The 22,166-nt window shown below is 40.8% G+C and overlaps 1 protein-coding gene across 1 annotated transcript; it reads right to left on the bottom strand.

The window, feature by feature from the left end:
• Positions 1-270: 270 nt before the first annotated feature.
• On the bottom strand, positions 271-20,763 carry LOC135193121 (uncharacterized). The gene is made up of 8 exons (XM_064176615.1): positions 20,601-20,763; positions 19,416-19,448; positions 19,199-19,276; positions 18,665-18,787; positions 15,783-15,830; positions 13,401-13,489; positions 9,745-9,837; positions 271-2,009 (listed from the first exon to the last, which is right to left on the bottom strand). Exons 1-8 carry the CDS (start codon positions 20,761-20,763, stop codon positions 1,827-1,829), a joined length of 810 nt encoding a protein of 269 aa, XP_064032685.1. The 3' UTR covers positions 271-1,826.
• Between the last annotated feature and the right edge of the window lie 1,403 nt (positions 20,764-22,166).

The following is a 22,166-nucleotide window of genomic DNA, read 5'->3' as shown; positions in this document are numbered from 1 at the left end:
TCAAGAAAATTACCACTGTTGCTTTCCTTACATGCTCTGTCTCTTAAACTGTTTTAAAAAAAAAAAATCTTATTTTTAAAGTAGATTGTAAAAAGGACAAAATTCTGCATAAAACCGTAATTTAATACAAATTCACTGAGGTGGTTGCTTTTTTGCAATTCTGATTTAATTTATATACTTTGTGCAAGCTTTTTGATGGGTCATCATCATCACCTTACTATCTGTCATTTAGTATGGTGATCACATTATAAATAATAAACACATGACAAATGAAGTGTTAGTGTATCATTTAGTGAAATTATTGCACCTGATGCTTAATTGAATTTATTTCTTATGCAACACAATACCATTAAAACAAAATTAATTCTAGAGTAATGTGTGCTGAAGTCAACACTTAGCATTTGGGGCTTTTTCTTCCCATTGACTTCACTAAACTCTTAAGAGATCCTCAAGTTGTAAGTACTATTCAGGAAGCAGCTGTGGAAGCAAGATAATTATTTTAATTATTTAAAGAATACAAACAGCTCAGCAGTGAAACTCCACACTGCTAGTAGGGAGAAAAAAAACCACAAAATCTCCTAGGGTTTCACAGACTTGGGGAATTTGCACAGAACAATTCCTGCAAGTGTTATGCAACTTGTAAGCTGTTCCTCTGCAACTAAGCAACAACCCCTTGGCATTAGTGTCTGATGTCTATCACTTACACACACACATTCCCAAATGATTTGCATGAAAGAAAATTTGCACAAAGTCATAGTAAGATCTTACACACAGCAGTGGAGAACCAGATCTTTAATACCCAGTGATCCTGTGTAAGCTTTTGTTTTGTCTCCTCTTGTATTTCAAATGTTTTGTGCCTTGCAGGCCTATGTTTAACTATCAGCATCTTCCACTTCACACTGAGAGACCTTGCTGCTAGAAAGCAGGTACTCTGCTCCTACAGTGTACCCCCATGAGCACCTAACATTTATTTAACTCAGTCATCATGAACATTTAATGATTTTTCAGGTGCTGTTCTCTACTCTGCTTTGCAGATGGACATAATTGTGTTTCTCTCTGTGATTCAGAGATGGAAGCCAAAGTCTGAACAAATTTCTGCTAGTGTTCACAGGCATCTGTTGTGTCCCATCAATTCACTTTGCTACCTCCCTTTGCTTCCAGATTGTGTGTATGATGGCCCATGTACATTTTCTTAGAGAGCTGCCATGCTAGACAGATGCTGGAACTGTGTAATGGAGTACATGGGTGGACTTGAAGCTACAGGGGTAGAAAGATGCCTAACCTTCAGCCTCTCTGTTTTCAGTTAGACCTGAAATACTTTTTCCACTGCTCCCCCAGAGTCAGTCAGTCAATCAGGACATGAACACATGCATTTAATAACTTCTAAATGTTTCCCTCTCAAGTTTAGGTGAGCTTACAAGAGATATTTTTAACAAAAGTAAAGCATTTACCACATGAAGAACTAACTGTACATACTATTTCATCCCCATACACACTTTCTTTTTTTTTTTCCCTGTCTTTGAAATATCCCCCATCTACTTTTTCCAGTACAGAATTCAGCTCCTTAAAAACATAATTGTGCAGGAAAGGCACAAAAGACTTGTCAGTTAGTGTATTTTTTGAACTTAACCTTTCTCTTTTCCTATTGAAAGCACAGACACAAAAGGAAGTTACTTATGCTAAATGGTGACTAAAGGAATTGCAGAAAAAGTAAAAATTAAGTCAAAATGGAAATAAGTTGACCTCAACCTTCCTTCTCTTGTGTTAGCTTGAAATAGGAGTTGCATGGAAACTTAGGCCACTGAAAGGCAGGCAAATTACTTTTCCTATATATAGGACACCTTGAAGTAAAAATTTTTGTCCTGGTTGGGTTCCTTGCTTTCCACCTTGCGAATATCAAGTGAGTCATCATTCACACACAGGTAGTAACTTGTATCTTCATAGCACTGGAACTGCACTGAATCTCCTAGGTAGTGCATGATGAAAAAAAAGTGGCTGTCTTCACTCAGCTACAAAAAAAGCACACAACATAAAGAACATGTTATTTTTAAAAGCCTTTCTACAGAGTTTCACTTGACAAAAATTCGTTTATGTTGCCTGCTTGCTAAACTTAGAATTATTTCTCTAGTGACAGATTTACCAACTTCTAGATGAATCTTTGGCAACACCTAATCGTTGTGGGACAGATTCTGTGGTAACTATGAATAAAATAATACTTGTGTCCTTCAAATGACTGAGTATTTTCAGACTCATAGCTGCATTCATTTGCTTCACAAAAGGACAAGCACAGTTTTTCTCTAGAGTTACTGTTACTGGGATAAGTTCAGTGTTTCATCTAGTTATTCTCATACTACACACCTACCTTGTCAGCTGCACCTAGCAATTTCAATCCGCATTTTTTCTTGTCTGTTTTGGAGTAAAATTAGAAAGCCACAGCACCAATTACTTTTAAACAACTGTCCTTTTACCTATGGTTTTCTCTGTGTGTCCAATTTCCAAAAGGCTTCTTCAAAGATCCATCTTTGCAGGAATGGCTACTGCAAAAACAGCCCCTCACTGTGTGTGGATATGGTTGGGCCCTCTGGGCATCTCAGAGTGGTAGTGGAGAACATAAGTCCATAGAGAGAAGAATGTATGCTCATATGTAGTCTCTGAAACCATAAGTCCTGGAGAGTAGCAGCCCTGGTAAATCTGGAAAAGTTGGTAACCAATGGTGCCAAGTTGCTGCTGAACCCCCCCAAGGCCTCCAGCACACACTGGGACCCATGGCAGATGATGTAACCCACACCATGTTCAACAAAGACTACAGGGCAGTATATACAAGCACCCTTGCTGAAACAGAGGACCCAATGTGTGACTGTACAGAGCTGGCTGAAACCCCTGACATGTGGGTACAAGCCCCTGCTCCTAAGTGTGCACACTGAGTGGGGGAATAACTGTAAAGACTGAATAGTTTGCTGCTGCTAATAGTAAAAGCTTATTTAACAAAAGATTCTCCCACCTCAACCTCTTTTCAGGAGGAAAGGAATTCATGGCATCTTTTGGAGAAGATGGTAAACAAATGTAATCAAATTATTTCATCTGCCCTTTTGAGTGATCTGTTTGAACACTCTCATTCTACCCACAAGACAGGTCTATAAATGAGGCTAGTTGTTGTGCACAATGCTTAAGGGGACCTCTAAAATGAAAACAAAGGCTTGGTAAAAATCAAGATGATATTACAAAGACCAGCTATGCTGGAGATTTCTGCATTGCAAATAATCACCGTTTGTGGAAGGAAGAACATGTCCTTTCATCCCACATAACAACAGGGGACAGAAGGAAAGTGTCCTGCGGTTATTGTGGAGTACATGAAAGAAATTTGAGGGTACACCTCAGCTATCAGGAAAACTATAATGGGAAGTGGTTAAAGTTAAAATATTCTGTCTTGATCAAACCAGTGTAATGGCAGAGTACCTGCAACTTCAGTCCAAAAGTTCTGCTTTAAAAAATGCTATTAAGGAAGTTGAAGACAAGTTGTCTTTAGGAAAGAAATAACATTGTAGGGACTCAAAGTGGTAACAAGGACATAGAAATGGAGTAAGAATATTTGGCAACTTCAACTGCAAGGGAAAACAAACAGACCAAACCAAACCAAACCAACCAAAAAACCCCATCCCAAACAAAACAAAACAAAACAAAACAAAACCTTTTGTACTCAGCACTGGTCAGGCCACACCTTGAGTACTGTGTCCAGTTCTGGGCCACTCAATTCAAGAGAGATATTGAGATACTGGAATGTGTCCAGAGAAGGGCAACAAAGCTGGTGAGAGGCCTGGAGCACAAACCGAATGAGGAGAGGCTGAGGGAGCTGGGGTTGTTTAGCCTGGAGAAGAGGAGGCTCAGGGGGGACCTCATTGCTGTCTACAACTACCTGAAAGGAGGCTGTACCCAGGTGGGGGTTGGTCTCTTCTCACAGACAAACAGCAACAGAACAAGGGGACACAGTCTCAAGTTGTGCCGAGGTAGGTATAGGCTGGATGTTAGGAGGAAGTTCTTGCCAGAGAGAGTGATTGGCATTGGAATGGGCTGCCCAGGGAGGTGGTGGAGGCACCGTCCCTGGAAATGTTCAAGCAAAGCCTGGATGAGGCACTTAGTGCCATGGTCTAGTTGACTGGATAGGGCTGGGTGCTAGGTTGGACTGGATGATCTTGGAGGTCTCTTCCAACCTGGTTGGTTCTGTGATTCTAAGCCACAGCAACAGCGAACAATGGAAGGGCAACTGACATCTACCTGGACCTGAGTGAAGCATTTGACTGTGTTCCACATGACATCCTGGTCACCAAACCAGAAAAACACTGACTTGATGGGTAGAGCACTGCTGGAAACAGAGTTGGCTTGATGGTCACACACAGAAAGTGGTGATCAATGACACAATGTCCGCCTGGAGACCAGTGACAAGTGGCATCCCTCAGGGGTCAGTGCAGGGACCACTGCTGTTTAACATCTTTGCCAGTGATATGGACAGAGGAATCGAGTACACTCTCAGCAAGTCTGCAGATGACACCAAGCTGTGTGGCCCAGTTGACTTGCTAGAGGGTAGGGATGCCATCCAGAGAGACCTGGACAGGCTGGAGAGGTGGGCCCAGGCCAACTTCATGACATTCAAGAAGGCCAAGTGTCAGGTCCTGCACCTGGGTCGGCGCAATCCCAAGCACAGATCCAGGCTCAGTGGCAAATGGCTGGAGAGCAGCCCTGAGGAAAAGGACCTGGGGGTCTGGGTTGATGAAAAGCTCAGCACAAGCCAGCAGTGTGCATGTGCAGCCTAGACAGCAACTGTGTGCTAGGCTTCATCAAGAGAAGCATGGCCAACAGGGCAAGGGAGGGGATTCTTCCCCTTTACTCTGCTCTCCTCTCAGACCCCACCTGGAGTACTGTGTGCAGTTCTGGAGCCCCCAACGCAAGAAGGAGATGGGAACTGTTAGATCGAGTCCAGAGGAAGACCACAAAGATGATCAGAGGGCTGCAGCACCTCTGCTATGAGGACAGACTACAAGACTTGGGGCTCTTCAGTCTGGAGAAGGCAAGGCTTCGAGGAGACCTTATAGTGGCCTTCCAGTATCTGAAAGAGACCTACAGGATGGATGGGGAGAGATTATTTACAGGGTCTTGTAATGACAGGACAAGTCGTAATGGGTTTAAACTTGAAGAGGGGAGATTTAAACTAGATGTCGGGAAGAAGTCCTTTACAGTGAGGGTGGTGAGACACTGGAACATGTTGCCCAGGGAGGCTGTTGATGCTCCCTCCCTGGAAGTGTTCAAGGCCAGGTTGGATGAGGCCTTGAGCAACCTGTTCTAGCAGGTGTCCCTGCCTATGGCAGGGCATTGGAACTGGATGATCCTTGTGGTCCCTTCCAACCTTACCCATTCTGTGTTTCTATTATATTGTGTAACTGGGAGAAGAAAAAAGTGCTAAGAATAGAAGTGTATCCTAACACTACTAGTACTGAGCGTTGCAGCAGGCCATTGGAGAAAAGGGTGTTTTCAAGAAGTCATGATAGATAACTTTCTATTAGTCTTCTAAGAAGGCTGATGAGAAAAAGCTGAATGCAATATAGCCCTATTGCCAGACAGTTTGCCTTGAGGACAGCTCCCATGGCAGCAGGCGTGCCTGAGAGATTATGTGGAAGTTTAAAGAGAAAAAACAACAGCTGGTTTTTAGTTACAGATCCAACTTTCTTTCCCATGGTATTTAAATGAAGAATGAATTTGCAGGTCAGGTTTCACACAGTGGCAAAATACATACTTTTACTTGTGTTGCATAGAGCATTCACAATATGCCTATGATATCATATGGTCACCTTAGAATTTTGTCTTCACAGGTTAAAGACAATATTGTCTTGTGGAATGTTACTGATGGGAGCCACAGAGAAAATGTGAGAGAATAGTATCCAAGTTTTGAAATAAATAAGACTCAGAATTATTTAAAGTCAGTTTGTATAATGCACAACAAGTGTATCCCCAACCTAAATTAAACAGCTACCCTCTAAAACAAGAAGCTTTTAAAGGAAAGGATATGAGAACTCTGAAACAGAACAAATTATGTCACATTGCCATGATAGGCTACATGCAAAGATATACAGGACACACCATAATCTGGATTTTGTCTCAGAGGAGACAAATCAGCACACGATCAAAACCTGCATGAGCTGTACAATGATGATAAGTAAACTAGTAAAACTGAGCTGTCACCTCAGCATCATCAAGGAGCCTATGGACCTTGGAAAGTATTACAAAGCAATTATATTTGGGTTTGCAACTGAAACAGGGTTGATGACACACCAGTGTTTTGGCTATTGCTGAGCAGAGCATGCACAGCGTCAAGACATCTTTATCCCACTTTGTCCCAGCAAGTAGCCCAAAGATGGGCAAAAGACTAGAGCACACAGCAAGGACAGCTATCCCAGACTGGTCAAAGGGATACTCCATGCCATATAATGTCACAGTGAGCCATAAAGACTGGCACAGAGGATGAAGATGGTAGGGATTTGAGTTTTTGTCTTCCAAGGTTGATATGCTTATGGGAGGAGATGAATAAGTATTTCTGTATCACTTGAGGTTTTCTCTAAGCTTTAGACATTATATTGTCTTTGTCTTGGATCCTAAGTTTTCTCAGCTTCTCTCTTGCTGTTCTTTCTCCTGTCCCACTGTCAAGGGTGGGATTGATTGAGTAGCTGCATAATTTCAGTTCAGACATTTAAGGAAACTGCCAATCTTTTATGAAATGGCTGCAAGACGACAAGGAGGGCATGAAACAGTAATAGTCTAGTTGAGAACGTGAGGTCATATCAAGCTATTAATGCCAACAATGAATGCTAAATAAAACTCATTTCAACATCATATATTGGTTTTGTTTTTGTTTTTTCTAGAAATGACTGGGTCTAACATTTCCTGTGTATGAGTGTCCCAGTTTCACCGGAATAAAGTTAACTTCCTATTAGCTTATACACTGCTGTGGTTTGGATTTAGGATGACAGTAGCATTGATAACACACTGATGTTTTAGTTACTGCTGAGCAGTGGTCATACGAAGTTAACAAAATTTCAGCTTCTCCTGCTGCCTTGCCACCAGAGGCTGAGACTGCACAAGCTGGGAGGAGACACAGCAAGGATAAGCCAAAGAGTTATTTCATACCATATGATGTCATACCCAGTATATAAACAGGGTGGTGGGAGTTACCCTGGAGACACTACAGCTCAGAGATTGTTCGGACATCAGCCAGCATCGGTAAACAACTGGATTGTGCACCACTTGTTTTGTATATGCCAGTAGTAGTAGCACCACCAGCATCAGCAGTAGTAGTAGTGGTAGTTTCCCTCCATTTTCTGGCCTGTTAAACTGTCTTTATACCAAACCAAAAGTTTTACTTTTGTTGTTTTGGTTTGTTGTTGGGTTTGTTTTGTTTTGTTTTGTTTGATTGTTGTTTGGTTTGTTTTGTTTTGTGTGTGTGTGTGTGTTATGGGAGTTTGGCTTGTTTGTTTTGTTTCTTCGTTTGTTTCTCTCACCTGTTCCACTGGTTGGGGACTGAGCAAGCAGCTGTGTGCTGCTTCATTGCTGGCTGGGGTTAAACCAAGACAGTGAGCTACAAGTGACAAAGTTACTTGTGTGAAAAAGAGACTGTATTGTATTTGCTATCAGGAGAATTATACACAAGTGGTAGGAAACATTCCATCATTGTCAACATGCTGTGGGGAGATAGCTGTGAAAACCTTATTGGTGGTGGAGATGAAGGGAAGTACTGTTCTGTATCTGTTAATTCATACGGTTGTGTGGTTAACTGCATTTGCTTGTATGACATTATTAATTATTATATGCATACTCTATTACAGAGTTAAAATAATTACAGTCCTAAGTGAATGTAAGCCTCTCCTGAACAAACTGCTGGGGTTGGCCTCTCAACTGCTGCTCCAGATGGGTGATGGCATGAGGCAGTCACTGCATGTCCAATGCAAACAGTTTTCCACTCTTACCAGAATAACATTGCAATAAATATTGCCTGTGTTCCATCTTAACCTTCCTGACTCAACTCTCTGTTAGAATAAGATGTTATTATAAACTATTATTTTGTGTTAGATAATATTGTTATTTTACTGTGATACTAACAGCCTAATTAATAAAAGATGTTTTAATAAATATTGTGAAGTGTCTCTCCTCAATCCCTGGTTACAGAAATGGAAATTTACAGCACTATATACAACTCTTCCTGCTGGTGGAACAGCAGGCTCCACAGATTCTCATGTTTCTGGTAATTCTACTGGCAGTCTTCCAATAAGAAAGCCAAAATGCCTGTCTTTTAAGACCTTCTGCTATATCTAGCAGAAATATCACACTGCAGCACCACATAGTTTTGTCATTGGCCATGAGAAGTATTTCTCCATCTCAGTCACATTTTTTCATCCTAAGGACAATGGCAACTGTATTCATCACACCATAAATTATCTCCTTATCAGAGAACTCATTCTAGACAGTTTACAAATAATCTTATGGTTCAGGCTTGACTGAAGATTTTTGCTTCTTGGCCTAGCTAGATGTGATTCAACTATAGGCTGCAGATTTCTCCTCATATAAGCGATTAACTTTTTTTCTCTCTTCTTCTTGAAGGTATCAGCAAGAAGCCATGATAAATAGATCACTGTTTTTCTTGTTAGGTAATGAATGGGTTGTCAGAATAATTATCCTGATTATGTGTTTAGAAACATGGAGTGAAGAACAGGTCTCTACAGGCAAGTCTTACAGCTCTTCTTTCCAACTGCTTCCCAAAACTTGCAGTCATGAAGGCATTCTTTTGTTATGAACAGCTCCATAGAAAAAGCTGCTGGGGAAAAGAGTGCTCAGTCGTCGTCCCCCCAACAAACCCAATGACACTAATAGATGCCCTGGACCTGGAGTTGGACCACTGTCTGGGAAGAGTGTCCAAAGAGCAGGATAAGGGTAGACCTGGAGTTGGACCACTGTCTGGGAAGAGTGTTCAAAGAGCAGGATAAGGGTACTCCAGTTTTGGTAAACTGGCTTCACTGAAGCTCCAGCTTAAATGCCTTTACACTAATGCACAGAGCATGAGGAATGAGCAAGAAAAGCTACAGCTGTGTGCACGCCTGCAGGTCTATAATATCATCAGCATTACTAAGACATGGTAGCAAGGCTCACATGATTACAGTGTGGAGTCAGATGAGTGTGAGATTTTTAGAAAGACAGGCAGGGGAGAAGGTCCTCTGCCACATCAAAGAGTCTGTGGAGCTCCACCTGGGCACAGAATTGATGACAGAGTTATGGGTGAGGATTAAAGGGAAGGCAAGAAAAAGTGATATGATAGTGGGGGTCTGCTACAGGCCACCTAACCAAGAAGACTAAGCAGATGAGGCAGTCTATAAACAGATTGGAGCAGCTTTGTGTCCACAAGCCCTGGTCCCCATGGGACATTTCAACCACCTGGATTATCTGTTGAAGAACAACACAGCAGGACACTAGCAATCGAATAGGTTCCCAAAATGAATGTATGACAATTTCCTCCTCCAGGCGGTAAAGGAATTCACAACAAAAGGTGCTGTGATGAACCTTATGCTCACCAACAAGAACAGGCTGGCAGGCAATATGAAATTCAAGGGCAGCCTTGGGTGCAGCAACCACAAAATGATAGAGTTTAAGATGCTTGCATGCACTCTCTCTCTCACACATATTTTTGTTCATTTTGTCATCATTATATACCTGTTTGAAGTCAGGATCTTCATGGTTGCAGGCTTTCCTGTTGCATCTTTCCGCTGAGGGACCATCTGTCTCTGAACAGGATGCTTTTAAAACCTGTGTTGACAACCATTTAGACTGCTAATTTTGTATGCATATTTTGTTATTCTATTTCACAAATGTGGCACTAATTCTAAAGAAAACTGTGTATTAAAAAAAAATAAATTCCTTTAATGCTTAGGTTCAAATTACGCAAGGTTAGCAAACTGGTACATTCTCGGAATGCTTCCATGTACTGTTTTACCATTTGCCATGTTAAACTAATTGGGTTGAAAGCAAATACAAAAGATGGTCCTTCATATTGTTCAGTGCCTGGATTCTGTTTTGCAATGCAGCCAAGAACTAACCATGTCATATAACAGGATGTCAAAACTTTATGGAGAGGCTGAGGGAGCTGGGATTGTTTAGCCTGGAGAAGAGGAGGCTCAGGGGTGACCTTATTGCTGTCTACAACTACCTGAGGGGTGGTTGTGGCCAGGAGGAGGTTGCTCTCTTCTCTCAGGTGGCCAGCGCCAGAACGAGAGGACACAGCCTCAGGCTGCACCAGGGGAAATTTAGGCTTGAGGTGAGGAGAAAGTTCTTCACTGAGAGAGTCATTGGACACTGGAATGGGCTGCCCGGGGAGGTGGTGGAGTCGCTGTCCCTGGGGCTGTTCAAGGCAGGATTGGATGTGGCACTTGATGCCATGGTCTAGCCTTGAGCTCTGTGGTAAAGGGTTGGACTTGATGATCTGTGAGGTCTCTTCCAACCCTGATGATACTCTCTGTGTGTGTGTGTGTGTGATAAGAAGCTCTTTCATGTTCTGCATGAATTCCTGTTGAAGTTAAGAAAATTATTTGTATTCTGCTGGAAAAAGAAATTATCCATAATCTTTCCAAGTTTTTTTACTTATTTGAGAGGCAGCGAGCACATCTTATCTCATCTTCAGATATGAACTGCTTTTAATCATGTCAAGAAATCAGATATAACCTCATAATTTAAAATAGATGATTTGGCTCCATTAGCGTTTATCACTCAGTTCCTCCCATGGTTTGGTGGGACAACTTTCAAACAACTAATTTGTGAAAAGGTAATCTTTGAACCAGAAAAAAAAAAATATTTTAAAACAGTTGCTCTTTCAAGGGCACAATGGAAAATCCCAGGGGGAAATAAAGGATAAACGTAATCAGTGTATCCTGCACCATACATTTTCCCAGCTGATTTTAGGAAATAGATTTAATGGAAATTAATCTGTGAATTAAAACCAAATTAGAAACAGCAAAGATTTAATTTCAGGAAGCATTCACTTGGTGATTTATGCCAACATACATGACCAGCGTTACATGAAGGTCCATTGCTTATCATGGCATAACCTGTGTAAACAGAGTGCCTTAGACCTTTGCCCTGTTTGAGAGGTTAAATTCCTACACATTCTGACTCAGACTTTAATCAAATTTGTAATCCTCAGATTTGTAATCCTCTTTCTACCATAAGTAAGTCCTCACAAGATTGGAGAAAAGAAGAATACTCTTACAACAGATGGTCAGTGTTTAAAACAGGATACTGTGTTCAGTTCTACTTTCATCACATTCTTTATGCTGTAATCTGGGTTGAACACAGAAAAATAATTCCATTCTGTAACACATCTCTTTCCAAAGCAGAATTCTTGTTTCTTCACAAGTCCAGGGGACCAGATGGGATCCATCCTAGGGTGCTGAGAGAGCTGGCAGCTGAGCTGGCCAAGCCACTCTCCATCATTTATCAACAGTCCTGGCTCACTGGAGAGGTCCCCAGAGACTGGAAGCTGCCAATGTGATACCCATCCACAAGAAGGGTCGAAAGGAGGAGCCAGAAATCTACAGAGCTGTCAGCCTGACCTCAGTGCCAGGCAAGGTGATGGAACAGGTCATCTTGAGTGCCATCACAAAGCACCTACAGGATGGCCAAGGGATCAGGCCCAGCCAGCATGGGTTTAGGAAGGGCAGGTCCTGCCTGACCAACCTGATCTCCTTTTATGATCAGGTTTCCTGCCTGGTGAATGTGGGGCAGGCTGTGGATGTAGTCTACCTGGACTTCAGCAAAGCCTTTGACACAGTCTACCACAAGAAGCTCCTAGCCAAGCTGGCAGCTCATGGCTTGGACAGATTCACTCTATGCTGGGTCAGGGACTGGCTGGATGGCAGAGCCCAGAGAGTGTTGGTGAATGGTGCCACATCCAGTTGGCAGCTGTCACTAGTGGTGTTTCTCAGGGGTCAGTGCTGGGCCCAGTCCTGTTCAACATCAATCCAGCATCAGTAAGTTTGCAGATGACACCAAGCTAGGAGCAGGTGTTGATCTGTTGGAGGGTAGGAGAGCCCTGCAGAGGGACCTTGACAGGATAGATGGGTGGGCAGAGGCCAGTGGGATGAGATTTAACAAGGCCAAGTGCAGGGTTCTGCACTTTGGCCACAACAACCCCAAGCAGTGCTACTGGCTGGGGACAAGAGTGGCTGGAGAGCAGCCAGACAGAAAGGGACCTGGGGGGACCGGTGGATAGTAGGCTGAAGATGAGGCAGCAGTGTGCCCAGGTGGCCAAGAGAGCCAATGCCACCCTGGCCTGCATCAGGAAGAGTGTGGCCAGTAGGACAAGGGAGGTTATTCTTCCCCTGTACTCAGCACTGGTCAGGCCACACCTTGAGTGCTGTGTCCAGTTCTGGGCCCCTCAATTCAAGAGAGATATTGAGATGCTGGAATGTGTCCAGAGAAGGGCAACAAAGCTGGTGAGGGGCCTGGAACACAAACCCTGTGAGGAGAGGCTGAGGGAGCTGGGGTTGTTTAGCCTGGAGAAGAGGAGGCTCAGGGGTGACCTCATTGCTGTCTACAACTACCTGAAGGGAGGTTGTAGCCAGGTGGGGGTTGGTCTCTTCTCCCAGGCAAACAGCAACAGAACAAAGGGACATAGACTCAAGCTGTGCTGAGGGAGGTCTAGGCTGGATGTTAGGAGGAAGTTCTTCACAGAGAGAGTGATTTGCCATTGGAATGGGCTGCCCAGGGAAGTGGTGGAGGCACCATCCCTGGAGGTGTTCAAGAAAAGCCTGGATGAGGCACTTAGTGCCATGGTCTAGTTGATTGGATAGGGCTGGGTGCTAGGTTGGCCTGGATGATCTTGGAGGTCTCTTCCAACCTGGTTGATTCTATGATTCCTCTCCTTCTCTTTCTGGTTATGCCTCCTCTTTCTCCACAGAGACTAGCCCATTGGAATGGGCTGCCCAGGGAGGTGGTGGAGGCACCGTCCCTGGGGGTCTTCAAGCAAAGCCTGGATGAGGCACTTAGTGCCATGGTCTAGTTGACTGGCTAGGGCTGGGTGCTAGGTTGGACTGGATGACCTTGGAGGTCTCTTCCAACCTGGTTGATTCTATGATTCTATGATTCTATGAACCCAACACCAGTGGTAGTTGAAGAGCAGCCAACTACCTAACCCAATCATCTTTACCATAAACTACTTTATATGTTTCCCCAGGCAGAACAGAGGGAGCTATCTAGAAGCTGGTAAATGTGGAAGTTGGCAAGCAAAGGATAATTAACTTTAAATGGTCTGCAGGGGAAATTGTCCTGTAGTAAGAAAGAGCACCCACAGGTTACAAATGAAATAAACTTCTTACCTTCAGAGAAAGGTGCTTCTTACCCTTGCACAAGAGGACAAATTCATTAAGCTTAGATCTCTGTGTGAGGATCACCAAATTATTAGACTCTGTTTAAGAGAGGAGAATACTGTAATAAAATGTGTTTCACTTTTTAAAATACAGCACAGCAGAAAATATTTTGTAAAGAAGTAACATTCAGATTCACTTTACATTGGCTTAGAACCAGAAACAAAAAAAACATTCTTTTCTGTGAACTATTTATAAAGTCTGTGGCCTTATGACAGTATAAATTTGCCATATATTTTTCTCTATATTTTCAGTTAATACATAGAATGTAATTTTTACATTAACATACATTCTATGAAGGCATATATATTAGTAATTAACACATACAAGTAATATTCAAGGTTATGTAACATACCTGGCTATGTACACATCACTACAGAAATGGAGGATTTAAGATTTTTTTTCAATTTTTTTTTTTTTAAATTTTCTGCAGGATTTCTAGTTCAAAATCTTTCTATAATCTTAGCTGTGGGTGCACTGGTTATAGTCTCAAAATTTTGAGACAACACTGCTTCCTCAGCTGCAGGAAATAGCAGTATATCAATAATACATGCTATTCCTTAGCCTAACAAACTGGTATTCACTGCCTTTTGGTACCTCAAGGCCTCAGCAAAAAATAAACAAATTTAGGTATTGCATTGCAACTGATAGGACATACAACAGCATCACCTAGCAATGTCGATGACACTAATAACTATCCAGGGATGCTATAGCTGTCTGACTACCTTGCAGGTTTACATCAAATAATACCACTTGTGTCACTAAAGATATAAAAGAGAACAGCAGTTGATCTGTTTGTTCATCATTGTACCAACTGAATACAAGCTTTCCCAAGGTCAGGAAATTTATTTTTTCACATTATCAAAGGTATTGTTTGGCCTTTGAAGGATATTTGGAATCAGCACAACATACTCATCTCACCCAACTGATTTTAGTTTTAGCTGCTCCAAACCCATCCCTGATTTTAGTTGTCCTAACTTACCCTAACTCAATACTTTTTTTCAGATGTCTTCCAAAGCAATTTTGTCTGAGACAGCTACAGCATGAAAATAGCATACAAGTCCTTGTTAAAAATGGAGGCACACCTCACCCTAATGTATTTTATTCAGTTTGCATGTGTATTAAGTTAAATGTAGTAAAATGTAGAAAGTCTAAAATTCAGCCCTCTTGTTACTTTTTGTGACATCAGTTTAGATTGTCTCAGCCACAGTTGTCCAGCTGTAGCATGTAAGAGGCACACCAGCAGCCAAGAGAGATTTCATATCCAAGTCACAAGGATTCTGACCTAGAGGCAAGAGTGTCAAAAGAGTAGGATGCAGGAGTCCAGCTAGTTGACAAGGGACATAGGTCAATGAGTTACATCCTAACTACCCTTGACTTTCTCCATCTGTATATTGCAACTTGCTTCTACATTGTTTAGTGTGAGCAAATCCAAAGGAGTCTAACTTTCCCTATCACCTCTCAAAAATCTGGCAAGTGGTCTATCAAGGGGATAGTGAATGGCAAGGAAAGTAAGGAACTTTTCCATAATTTCATAGATGATACTTCCACTCTCTGACAGCCTTTGGGTGAATTACCTAGCCACTCTGGTTACTCAAACCTTACCAGAGCCTAAGCAGCAATTTTACATATTCATGCACTTTGAAATTAACTAAATGCAAGAAACCACTTCCTGACTGAGGTGTCCCTGAAATACAAGCACTGGGATTTAGGAGGGTATCAGTATTTTAAACTGTTACCTAGAAACTCTAATTTAGCCATTGTTCAAGGTGCAGTCCTGGACCAGATGGGCATTTGCCCTCGTTTATTACAGGAGCCCTTTATTGCTGAAATTGGAATATATTTCTCCTCTACTAGAACACTTGAAGCTGATATTTATTTAAATTACTCAATAATTTCTTATATTTAAAATACAACAGTTGAAAAATGTGTCACCTTTTTCTTCACATCCATTTCCCTTTGTTTCGCCTCTCCTTTTAGAGCAAGTCTTTGCTAGCCAGCAATAGAGCACACGTGTTTTTCATTTAAAAAACCCATAGTTATCTTCTAGCCTGTGTATGTTCTATTCTTTGTCTTCAGTCCAAGCCATTACTTGTAAATTATTAAGGCAAATTTTGGGACTTTGAAGATTTTTCTTAGGGAACACAGAAAGGCATACTCATTTTCTGAACTGTCCAGTAACCTGATCTAAGTGAAAATATGGTATAATATATTACTTCTAATGTCGAGTCTATGTAGAGAACATTGATAATTTCTTTTCCTACTCTGAAATATCTCTTTGAAACCAGACCCTAAAAAAGAGAGCAATTTTTTTTATTCCCATGGGAGTCTTACCAGTAACTGCCGGTTCATTCCTTGTGAACACACTTAACCATGCAATATCTAAAACAGAATATGCAGAGTTAGAAACCATGCAATATCTAAAACAGAATATGCAGAGTTAGATATTACATTCTTCAAATTCAAAACCAGCACAAACAATGTAAAGAACCATATTAAAAAATAATTTGAAAAACAATGTGCAATAGCAACAGTCATCAGACTTAATTTCCTGCAGGTCTCTGAATTCATCTCACCCTGGAAGAAACCACAGTTAGACTCGTGAACACCAAAGTCTGAGCTCTGTGTCTAATACATGTATTGACTGATTAATTATCTTTAGCCAAAAAAAAAAAAAATCTGAGAAAATAGAGGTCAGTAATGAGATGTAAGGCAAAAAAGGTTTTAAAAAAGAAACCTCAAAGTCTTTGGCAGCAGATAGACCCTCATAACAGAACAGGGTTTCTGGCTTTTCATAGAATCATAGAATCAACCAGGTTGGAAGAGACCTCCAAGGTCATCCAGTCCAACCTAGCACCCAGCCCTAGCCAGTCAACTAGACCATGGCACTAAGTGCCTCATCCAGGCTTTGCTTGAAGACCCCCAGGGACGGTGCCTCCACCACCTCCCTGGGCAGCCCATTCCAATGCCAATCACTCTCTCTGTCAAGAACTTCCTCCTAACATCCAGCCTATACTTTCCCTGGCACAACTTGAGACTGTGTCCCCTTGTTCTATTGCTGGTTGCCTATCGATGTTTTCTAACATCAGCCTGAATCACACAGCCAGCTCTCTGAGGAAGGCATCACTCACTTCAGGCCAGAGTCACAAACATCAAGCTACTGCAGGTTCCTGATATGATGTTATCTTAACTGTATCATCATGAATATATGTTTGTGCTGGTTCCATTTACATGTCAAGAACATCACATAGCATTTCCTTTTTTTATTTTCTCTGTTTTCTTCCATGAACATCAGTATCTTCTGTATCAGGACTGCCCCACTATGAATCTATCTGCAGTCTACTTCCACTGTATACCTGTGCAGGTTTTGGTTCTGTTTATAAATTATCCATGCTAATTGTATGAGTTACTCTATTATCAAGTAGAAGACACTAGAAATTACATAAACCATGCTTAAATACCTTACCAGTGCAGCTGTCATTATTGACAATTCAATAGACTAAAAAGAACATTTAGTTTATATAATATATATATATAACCTGTATCTCTGTATATCTATACCTCTATATATCTATGTATCAAACAAGCTTTTCTAAGTCTTTATCTAAAGCATCCATAACTAACTTCTCATTCCTGTAAAACCTGGGCTTATATAAGAAATTAAGTTTCAGGAAGTTGATAGCTATCCTACAGACTTCAGCTTTTCCCCCCATATTTCAGTTAGAAATATTGCTTGTGAGCTTTTCTCCCAACCTTCACATTTCTGGAATATGTATAATTTTAAGGTGATTGCACTTCTTATTTGTCTCTTCTCTACCAAAAGAATACCCTCTAACAAATACTTCTGTGATGTTAGTTGTGTCAGAGACCCCCTATTTGGGATAAAATAAGTTTCTTGAAAAATAAAATCATCTCTCAAATTGCAAAATGTACTCTATTTTTCTTTCTTTTCGCCTTGCCCTTGAGGATTATCTTTGCTTTAATTCTCTTAACAGCTAAGCATCTAGATTTCCCATTAAATTAAATGGGAGTGTACATGTGCCAGTTTGAGGCAAATTGGAATGTTTTAACGAGAAATTATATTATGGGCTGTGAAAAGGAAACAATGGTGATGCCTACTTCACTCATAGGCTTGCTGAGATGTATAAAAACAGGGACGAAAAACATAGATAAGACACAGTAAATGTGGGTCTCTGTCAGTGTCTGTGATTTGTCCCTGGGCTGCTTCTGTGTAACAAATACTTCTGCTTTCTAACCCCCCCTTGCTGATCCTCCAACCTCACCTTGACCGTAAGGCATACTCTGGGATAAAGTAGTGGGGTGGAAAGAAGGTGGAAGGGTGGTTGGGAGCCCCTCCTGGGGACTCTGATTTCTGAGAGGGATGTTGTGTTTCTGTATTACTTTTAACTTGATATTTCTGTGTATAGCTGTATATATTTGTGATATATTGTAAATGCCTACTTGTATATTGTGCTAAGCTGTAAATACAGCTTTATTCCTTAACTTCCACCTCAGCTGAGCCTAGTCTGGGTGATTTCATAAGAGTGAGGGGGTGAGTAACACCCAAACCATCACAGTACAAAATAATTTTATCATTATTTAAGTACATTATGTACCTACTGTCAACTGGAATAAAATTTTTTTATATTCATACAATGCAATATAATGTTATGTCTGTGGAAAACATGGAATCATGAAATCATTTAGGTCAGAAAACAGCTTTAAGATCAAGTCTTAATCGTAAACCTAACACTGTCAAGCCTACTACAAAACCATGTCTCTAAGCGTTGCATCTACACACCTGCTGCAATACTTGACAACCCTTACAGTGAAGAAATTTTTCCTAATGTCCAACTTAAACCTCCCTGGCACAACTTGAGGCTGTTTCCTCTTGTTCAATTGCTTGCTACCTGGGAGACAAGACTGACCTCCTCACTACAACCTCCTTTCAGGTAGCCACAAAGAATGAGAAGCTCTCCCCTGAGCATCCTTATCTCCAGAGTAAAAAAACCCAGCCAGTTCCCACTCTTCACAAGTCTTGTGCTCTAGATGCCTCAACATCTTCGTTGCCCTTCTTTGGACATGCTCCAGGACCTCAACACATTTCTTGTAGTGAGGGACCCAAAACTAAACGCAGTACACGTAACCGTGCATTTTAAAATGTCCTATAATATCACATATATTATTGGTAGATTTTTGTATGAAAAGAGCACTACCTTCATGAGACTGTGAATCCCTTGTTGATATTTCATGATGACCATCTTCATCTATGTCAAAATGCACTGTTTTTGAATCTTCAGTCAGTATATAGCATTTCAGTGTTTCTCGCAGACTAAATTCTATTCAAAAGTGAGTTGTAGTTAATTTTACTAATAGATGAAAAAAAAAAAAAAAATTCCACAATAAAACAATCCAGTGTATTTTTGTAGCTATCTTTGCTTGATAATCTAGGTATATTTGAATTATGAGAAGAATAACCAAGATGTAATAGAAATTACACTGTGGGCATAAGAAGGTGGGTTTGGGGCCTGATGGTAGTGTCAAGGAAAACAAAAATTTCTTTTCTTGGAAGAGTATCTCAGTAACAAGAAGAGGCATACACTTGAACTTGGAAAAAAAACTTCCAACCCAAAAGCCTGAAGGATAGCGTAAGGAGAACTGCAGGCAACTTGCAGACAGCTCTGTTGAAAGAGCCATATGGGGAAACAAAGAATTCAAACACAGGACAGAAGGTCTAACTTAGCAGGTACCTGGCAAATGAGCAGTCTTAAAGCGGGGGAGAGCTCTCTGAAGGGAGTGAGTGCCAGAGCATGACTGTGTGCAGAACCCTGCATAACAGGAAGAGATGTTGAGAAACACCAAGGTTTAAGTTTTCATTCTGAAGAGGAGAAGTGGTGAAGCAGGGACGGCATCTCATAGCACACTGCTTCTTGACTTGTTTCCCACATTTTATACGTAAGTACTTACCTAATTCCTGATTTTGCACTTTGAAAATTGGACCTGTGCACAGACAAGAGTTTTAGATTAGAATGTGTGTGGCTAGCTAATGCAGCAACATCTGTGTGGGGAATCTAACATCATTTGTTGGAAAAAAAAAAACCCCAAAACACTATGTCTTTGCAGCTTAAAGCTTTCAGAAGGGAAATTGTTTCCTATCACTAATAAACAAAACTGTACTATTGTGGATGTTGGAAGGATGTAGGTCTGGCTAACCTGTGTGTCAGACACCTGTAGAATAACACTGTAAGGCACAATTTTGATTATGTTACACTGAACATTGTTTTACTGGAATAGGTTTGCTACTTTCAGACTCGGTTAAGACATCTCTGAGATTACACAGGCTTACAGAGTACGCTGTAAGATACACAGTCCTTTCTTTGCCAAAACAATTACGCAAATAACACAACACTCAGAATGCACTTGCAAGGACACAACTTTCTGGGAATGCTTGACTCCACCAAATACTTTGTTAGTCATTTTACATTGAGGTTCTGCCTCTGAAACAGACACTAGAGTTGTTTCCCAGAAGCTTTCCTTCCACCCTGTTCAGGCTGAGCAAAACTTCTGGCACACAGTCAACAAGAGACAAAAGATGCACATCCTCACAGCCTGAGTCACAGCCTCCAGAAGCAGAAGGTCTGACAGGTCTTGTGCTGGACCTTTTGTCATATGCGTAGTTTGTCCATGCTTAGGCAAAAGCCTTCCTTCAAGGGCCTAACCACTAAGGCTCGTAGGCTTTTTAATTAAAAATGGGTTGTTCTAAAAACCAAAAGGACAACAACTACAATAATCAGTAGCAAACCTTTAAAATTTTACTGTAATCGTTACAGTGTAGAATAGTTAAAGGTAGAATTACAAGAGCTAGGAAGGTGCCCAAAACAAAATGGTGGGCAGGCCTACTATGTTATTTACTCTTTTCCAAGGAGGTATAGGTGTACTTTAGGAATTACTGGTCTGAAGCTAGTGCTGTAAAATACATCTATGAGGAATACTTATGTACCGATTGTTCATATTCTCATTCTTACAGGTGTTTTTGTTTTTTACCTTACTACAGAAAAGCTGTTCCACACACTTAATTTGCTTGGGTTCTGCCTAGAACTGGGTTCATCCGTTGAAGATCATGAACACACCTGCCACTGAGAAAACAGTTACCTGGCTTTCGAGATGCCGTTCTCACAGTTCCTCGCGGGGGTTGTTTTCTAACAGCCCACCTTCCACGGTGAGACACTTCATACACCTTAATGCGGCCTGAGCGGAGCAGCATTGTGGAAGTGCTTGTGAAGTTCTTATAACCTCTGTTGCCTCTCTTCTCCATTCCAAAAGTTCAAGCTAGAATTTGTCATAATATTTTATATTTCATTTGAGAAACAAGTTTGCAGAGAGTGTATTTTTTATGAATTACAGTAAAAGGAAGCAAGATAAACTCAATAAATTCTTGACTGTTTGCATGACCCAAGCCTGTTGTCTTACAAGGCAAAAATTATCTGTCTCCAGTGATGGTTAAGTCAGTTATCCATATGCATTTTCACTAAAATGCAGTTTATCATGGGTACAATTGTGGAGAAGGAACATATTTTATAAGACTTCAACTTAGATAAAATACGAGCATCATATGTGGCTTCAGTTTAATTTATTTAGGCTTCTCAGTCAGCTAGCTGTACTCTGTTAGGTGGATTGAATTTTTAGTTTTCTTTTAGGTAATTTCGATTGCACTCTTAAGTGATTTGCCAAATATTCATAAGTGATTAAAAATAATGCTAGCTTTAACACAATCTGACTTTCAGCAAATAAATGCAGCCATATTGCCATCTCAAATCAAGGTTCAGGAAACATTACCTCGGGGAATAAGGGCCAGAGTTTGGAAATTTGAGTATAATAGAACTACTAATGAATATCACAAGTGACAAAACAAACAAACAAACAAACAAATGAACAATCTTTTACCATTAGCAACCATTCACATTTTCAAATGATTGTTTCTTTTACAACTCATTTCACTTCAACATACTCTGAACTTATTTGTGACTAAATTTTTAAAAGATAACATTTTCAGGCTTTGAAGACAAGATGAATAGAATAATTTAAGCATTACCTAGTCTAGATATCCTAAAAAGAGGCTGGTGTCTAAGAATGGGAACTGCATTAACTCTGAGACACCATCCATGCAGCCAGTGATATGTCCTGTGAAAGCAGCTTAAATCACTGCATTTCAGAAAAACTAAGGGCCTTACTTTGGTTTGAAGAAAGAGAAACTGAAATTCTCAAGTCTAAACACTCTCTTGAATTCAACTGTTAATTTTATGCTGACTGATCATGGCAAGAAATAAACGAATTTTGTCTGGTACTCTGGCAAATGAACTATGTGAAGATTTTGTGCAGCTCTGCACAGAATAACAAAATACCAGTTAGGCCAGAGAAATCTTGGCTCCCACACTACTCTAGTGATTTGTTCATCAAGCCAGTGCAAGGGAATTCTGTTTTCTGATTTAGTTCTGTTCACTGATGCAGAATATCTTATGAAATATTTAAGCAAACTGGTAGAAATTAAATACTTCTATCCTTGGCAATTCTTGTTACTAGTCTATGAAGCCTAAATAAGGCTCTTTTTCATGCTCTTTAGCTCCTTCATTTAAGCTTTCAGTTAGGTCATTGAAAAGTGAAACATTTATTAGAAAGAATTAATTTATTCTTCTTAGGAAAGACCTCTGATTTCTCAAA

The sequence above is a fragment of the Pogoniulus pusillus genome, chromosome Z (genome assembly GCF_015220805.1).
Source record: "Pogoniulus pusillus isolate bPogPus1 chromosome Z, bPogPus1.pri, whole genome shotgun sequence".
NCBI lineage: Eukaryota > Metazoa > Chordata > Aves > Piciformes > Lybiidae > Pogoniulus > Pogoniulus pusillus.
The sequence above is the reverse complement of the archived record's forward strand: the minus strand, read 5'-3'. Positions and strand labels throughout refer to the sequence as shown.